The following is a 6069-nucleotide window of genomic DNA, read 5'->3' on the forward strand; positions in this document are numbered from 1 at the left end:
GCCCAAACCCCCCCAGGGAGAGTGTGGGATCCTCCCCGCCCACACCTCAGCGCCCAAACCCCCCCAGGGAGAGTGTGGGATCCTCCCCGCCCACACCTCAGCGCCCAAACCCCTCAGGGAGAGTGTGGGATCCTCCCCGCCCACACCTCAGCGCCCAAACCCCTCAGGGAGAGTGAGGGATCCTCCCCACCCACACCTCAGCGCCCAAACCCCTCAGGGAGAGTGAGGGATCCTCCCTACCCATGCCTCAGCAGCAGGACTCCTCAGGGAGAGTGTGGGATCCTCCCTGCCCCCACCTCAATGCTGGGAGCCGGGAAGGTGTGTGATTTCCTCCCCCGCTCAGCAGGTGTAGGACCCCACCATCCTAGTGCTCAGGGCTGGTGGTCAGTGAGGTGGTTTCTAAACCAAGCCCCCGGAGGAGCCAGCCTGGGACTCTGTGGACAAGGTTGGGGTGCCCGCAGTGAGCTCTAGCCCTCCCCAGGACCCTCTGGGCCCAGCCAGTGCCTCCTTCCAAGTTGCCTGAGCAATGCCGGGTGGTGAGCTCCACAGCTCTCACCCACACCTCAGCATCATCCCCAAGGTGCCCCAGCACCTTGGCTGGGCCCAAGCTGAGCACCTGGGGCCTAGGTCCAGGATTCAGTTACAAAACGATGGGTGAACGTAGGTTCTGTGTGCCTGTGACACAGAGAGACTGTTTTCCACAACTCGAGGTAAGTCACATGAGAGCTTGTGTGTCACATGTGCACCTGCTACAAGGCAGACGCTCTTGTTCCACATCGGAGCAGCAAACCCTGTTACCCACGGAACCCCCATGACAGCAGCTGGGTGGTGCTGCAGCCGCCCCGTGCCCCATCTGGCTGGGACCTGGATCCCCTAAGCTGTAGATCCGCCCCGCAGAGGTGGCCGCACAGAGCCTCCTGAGCTTTGGTACCGGAGGCAGGCGCCTCGATGCTCCCCGTCCTGCCCTGCCACCATGTGTCCGTCTCAGAGGCCTCACTGGGGGCCAGGCACGCCTGTGCTGTCGCAGCCTTAGCGGGCAGAGTCCTGGGGAGAGGCCCGTGGGATGTGAGTAGCAGCAGTTTTGTCTGGACAGCTGTGATGGAGGCGGGTCCTCCAGGGAGAGCCCCCGTGGTGTCTCCAGACTATGCGCGGGCCTGGACAGGAAGCTCTCAGGCAGGGGCTGCCACGCCAAAGCTCAGGGCCTGCCGTCGCCCACAGTGGCCCCCACCAGGCCTGGCCTGGCCTCTCTTGCTTCCCTCCTGGATGGCTCCCCTACTCTCCGTCCAGCAGGGACTCAGCCCTGCACGCCAGCCGCAGCTCCCCGTGCTCGTGCAGCCCAGAGCTCTCCCACCCTCCAAAGGTCATGGGGTGACCCAGGGTGGGAGCACCAGTCCCCGACCCCCCAGCCCCATGCCCACCGCCCATGGCCAGTGTCTCAGAGCCAGGGTGAGCCATCCTAGGACCAGTGTGCTTCATGACCTTGCAGACCAGTAAAGACCAGTGAAGGCCAGTGGGCGGGATGCTCCGGCATCTCTGCACAGAACTGGAATCTTGGCTCATTTTGGTTTTAGTAGGTCTTGTGGAGTTAGCAAGGCATCTCTTGAGTTAGTCTGAGAAAGACCTCCCCCGTTTCCAGTGGCATTTCCCGTAGGGAGCCCAGAGCTGTGGCCCCCCGTTGGAATGGTGGGCCTGAGGCTGACGGGCGCTGTGCTGGGTGGTTCTGCTGGAATGGGAACCCCAAGAGGACCACCCCTCTCCAAAAGAAAGAACAGTAAGGGAGAGAGGGAGGCTGCGGGGCCTGCCCTTCCCTCTCCCACTACCGCCTCTGTCTCTCTCTCTTTCTCTCTGTACTAGTCTCTCCTAGTCTCTGTCTCCCTCTCTGTGTCTGTCTCCCTTTCTCCCTGCCTCTCAATGTCTCTCTCTGTCCCTCTGTCTCTGTTTCTGTCAGTCTGTTTACTAGTCTCTCTCTGTCTCTCTGTCTCTGCCTCTTTCTCTCAGTCTTCCTTGGCCTCTGTTTCTCACGGACGTGACCCTCCAAAGCCCATGAACATGAGGTGCCCTGCAGTGGCATGTGCTGACTCTGCCCCATGTGGCAGAGTTACTGGGACAGGCGAGTGCAGGCCCCCAGCAGCCGTCCACACCGTCAGCGCCGAGAGTGAACCGTGGGCACCGCCCACCACACAGGTGTATCGCGTTACCTGCAGCATTCCCGGCCACGCAGGTCCCAGGGTTGCAGACAGGACTCTGCAGCTCAGAGAGAGCTGGGGGCTCATCCAAGGCCACAGGGAGGCTCCACCTCTCGCAGCCACTCGCTCTTGTGGAAAGCAGGAGCCAGTGGCTGGGAGAGGTGCCCTGGGGGAGAATGAGAGGCACAGGGAAGGGGCGAAGCGGCAGCTCCATTCCTGGCCCCTCATCTCTCACCCCAGGTTCGAGGCAAAGTGCAGGAGCGGCCCCGGTGGGAAGGGAACTCAGCACCGAGTGAGGGGGCTCAGGTCCGGCCTGTTCTCTGCCCCATTGACTGTGAGGGGCCAGGGCTGGGCAGCGGCCCCGCTCGGACCGTGAACAGGACCCGCCTGCCGCCCTCACGGGCCGCCAGCACGAACGCCTGCCAAGGCTGGCTTTCTGCAGCATGGAGCACAGGCCTCTCTGCCCAGCCCTGCGTGGGCATGGGCTGCCCTTCTGTGACAGCTGGGTGCCTGAGCCAAGCAACCCCCAACGGCAGGGTTCCCGGAGGCCGGGCAGACACAGGCGTCCCGGGACCAAAATAGCAGTCAGATGACAGGGGTCCATGGCAGGGCCCCAGGCGACGGCTCCCAGCTGCTGCAGCTAAAGATAGGCCTGAAGGGCACAGGGCTCGGGGAAGCCGTGAGGAGCAAGCACCGGCCTGTCTCGGGCCGTGGGCACAATGAGGTCACTCCGCTTCCTTTCGGCGGAAGCCCTGGTTTCCCACCCCCAGGTGGCCCGGCACAGCCTGGACAGCGTGGCCCACAACCTCTACCCGCTCCTGTTCAAAGCCAGCTACCTGCTGGAGCAGGCGGAGGTGACGCGCGCGGTGCTGGGGCGCTGGCCCCTGGAGGAGTTCCGCCTGGGAGCGCTGCTGGGTCCCACTGCCGAGCACCCCCAGGACCTGCGAGACCGAGCCTGCCGGGCCTGCCTGGAGGCGCTGGTGCGCGGCCTCGGGGACCACGCGCGGGAGGACCCGCGCGCGCGGCGGCTGCGGGTGGCCGACCTCACCGGCCTCCGAGACGTGCAGGTGCAGCGGTGCCCGTGCGGGAGCGCGCTGGGCAGGTGGGGCCGCACCCGGCTGCTGGCCAGGACCTGCTGTGAGCTGCAGGCACAGCCCCTGGCAGTTGGGCGCCCGGTCGAGGTCCTCGCCGACCTCTTCGTCACTGAGGGCAACTTCCAGGAGGTGGTGCAGGCCCTCGGGCCGGGGGGCCCGGCCCCTCTGCGCGTGCGCTGCCCCTCCTTACGCGCGGACAGCTTGAGCCCCGACCAGCTCCTGCGCGTGCTGCGCCTGGCCGGCCCGGGCACCCTGCGCAAGCTGGAGGTGGTGCACAACGTGCGGCTGCACGCCGGCCACGTGCAGCAGCTGCTGGCCCAGGTGGGCTTTCCCCGGCTGGCCTCGCTCACCCTGCCCACCAAGGCCTTTGATGCACCCCCCACCTGCGTCTCCGCTCCCGACGGCCAGGACCCCCTCCTCGCCTCCATTGCCCGGGAGCTCGGCAAGATGACGCAGCTCACGGAGCTCAGGGTGGCCTTCTCCACGTTGACAGGGAAGATCCCGACGCTGCTTGGGTGAGTCTCAGGGACGGGACTGAGGGTGGGCTCGTGGCTGCAGAGGCAGGAAGAGATGGTCCGGGGGCCTGCTCACCTCCAAGGCCACGAGCCCGCACCGCCCCGGCCTTGCACTCCAGGCGGGGCCAGAGCGGCAGGACCACGGCCCCGCCCGGGGTTCAGGGCACGGAGAGTCAGAGCCACCGAAAAAGAACCGGGAGCCGTGTGTGACTCAGGGACGTGGAGAGAATGCCAATTAGCAAAAAAGAATATGCAAATCACTAAACGGACACAGCGGAAGCCCCGTCAGGAGCGGGCGGGGGGCGGGGGGAGTCGTCTACTAAGGATAACAAATCACCCCAGCACCCGGCGCTTCAAACAGCCTGAGCCCCCAGCTCCTTCTTGGGACCCTCCTCTCACCTGTGCTCCTTCCCCCTGTCCTGCAGCCCCCTGCAGACCCCATTGAGAGTGCTGGACCTGGCCAACTGTGCTCTGAACCACACAGACATGGCCTTCTTGGCAGACTGTGCCCACACTGCCCACCTGGAGGTGCTGGACCTCAGTGGACACAACCTGGTCAGCCTGTACCCCTCGACCTTCTTCAGGCTGCTCGGCCAGGCCGCCCGGACGCTGAGGATCCTGGTGCTGGAGGAGTGTGGCATCACAGACAGCCACGTGGGCATGCTGATCCTGGGCCTGGGTCCCTGCCACCGGCTGCGCCAGCTCAAGCTCCTCGGGAACCCGCTGTCGGCCCGCGCCCTCCGGCGACTCTTCGCCGCCCTCAGTGAGCTCCCTGAGCTGCGCTGTATCGAGTTCCCGGTGCCCAAGGACTGCTACCCCGAGGGTGCCGCCTACCCCCAGGACGAGCTGGCCATGTCCAAGTTCGACCAGCAGAAATACGACGAGATCGCGGAGGAGCTGCGCGCCGTGCTGCTGCGGGCCGACAGGGAGGACATCCAGGTCTCCACGCCCCTCTTCGGAAGTTTCGACCCAGACATTCATGAAACAAGCAACGAGCTTGGTGCTTTCTTGCTGCAAGCTTTCAAAACTGCTCTAGAAAACTTCTCCAGAGCACTCAAACAAGTGGAGTAGCTCCCCCACTCACACCAGCCACAGGTCTTGAGTTTCAGCCTGCAGGGGCCCTGGGCTTCAGTCCAGGATCCCACGCTTGGGCCTGCCATTCATCCCCACCACCACCAAAGCAGTTCTTAGTGAAAATCTAGGCGAGCCTGCTAAGCGCTGTAGGAGAGGAAGCCTTGCCTTCCAGGAGCAGGGACATGCAGGGCCCCTGAGTGGCAGCAGGCAGGGTCCTGGAGGCCACCAAGAGAAGACTGCTGAGGGTCTGTGGCAGCAGACGGCACACAGCAAAGGGCAGAGCCCAGGAGTTGTGGGAAGCGGCCGACCTGGCCTCAGTGTGTGGGCACTGGGCCCAGGGTGAAGCTTCGGGGGCAGCTGTGATGGCTGCACAGTGGGGTGGAGGAGCAGAGAGAATGCATCGCAGAAACTGCATAAAACAAGCAGCCCACGAAAGACAACAGAAAAGAGGCGGAAACTGAGCAGCAAACCAGATGCTGCTTCCGGCAGGAGGCTCCCACGCACAGCTGGGCACGCCCCGCACCTGCCGCTGCAGGGACACTGGGCTTTTGGTTGCTGTTAGCGGCTTTTCTTCTCGCTTTGTGTAGCCCCCAGAACAGTGAGGAGCATCCGAGTGTGTGAGCAGAGGCGTCCCCTGAGGAGCCGCCCGGACCTGAGCGTTCAGGGCTGCGGGGAGGCCTCCGCCCCACCGCCCTCCCCTGCTCCTCACCAGCATTCGATGTGAGCCATGGGGCTCCATGCGCAGACTGACAGGAGCTATTCTAGGTGTTCAAGGCCTAGCACTTGGCCAGCCCCTGGAGAGGCTGAGAACCACCTAAGACACATTTGGACTTGGTGTCCACCAAGAAAAACTTTGTGCAAAGAAATAGCTGAGTACTAGAATGACGACATGCAAATAAAACAGAAGTGTGTTTTACGACGCTTACATCAGTGCCGTTCAGAGAGGTGAGTGCTTGGTATGGCTAAGTCCCCCTCAGACCCCAGACCAGGGATCTTGAGTCACTGTGTGCCCACTGCTCTGCTCAAAGGTCACACCCCATGCCAGCCCCTGCCCATGGGTGTGTCCCCACCCCCCGAGTCCACATGGCAGCCCCTGCCCATGGGTGTGTCCCCACCCCCCCAAGCCCACATGCCACCCCCACCCCAGGTGTCCCCACCCTAGAGGCCCCCGTGTCACCTCCTCCCAAGGTGTGTCCCCAC

General features: G+C 64.1%; 1 protein-coding gene across 1 annotated transcript; it reads left to right on the forward strand.

Moving 5' to 3' along the window:
* The first annotated feature begins 2760 nt into the window (after positions 1 to 2760).
* Positions 2761 to 5344, forward strand: LRRC14B (leucine rich repeat containing 14B). Its single transcript, XM_017520410.2, has 2 exons — positions 2761 to 3795; positions 4221 to 5344. The coding sequence occupies exons 1-2, from the start codon at positions 2906 to 2908 to the stop codon at positions 4864 to 4866; spliced, it is 1536 nt and encodes a 511-aa protein (XP_017375899.1). The 5' UTR covers positions 2761 to 2905; the 3' UTR covers positions 4867 to 5344.
* The last annotated feature ends 725 nt before the right edge of the window (positions 5345 to 6069 follow it).

This window comes from Cebus imitator, unplaced genomic scaffold (genome assembly GCF_001604975.1).
Source record: "Cebus imitator isolate Cc_AM_T3 unplaced genomic scaffold, Cebus_imitator-1.0 Scaffold835, whole genome shotgun sequence".
Lineage (NCBI taxonomy): Eukaryota > Metazoa > Chordata > Mammalia > Primates > Cebidae > Cebus > Cebus imitator.

Bases quoted from the DNA above. Each gene is read 5' to 3' on its own strand.
- LRRC14B (XM_017520410.2), top strand. From the start codon at position 2,906: ATGAGGTCACTCCGCTTCCTTTCGGCGGAAGCCCTGGTTTCCCACCCC. The intron at 3,796-4,220 runs GTGAGTCTCAGG...CCTGTCCTGCAG, and splicing joins AAGATCCCGACGCTGCTTGG to CCCCCTGCAGACCCCATTGA.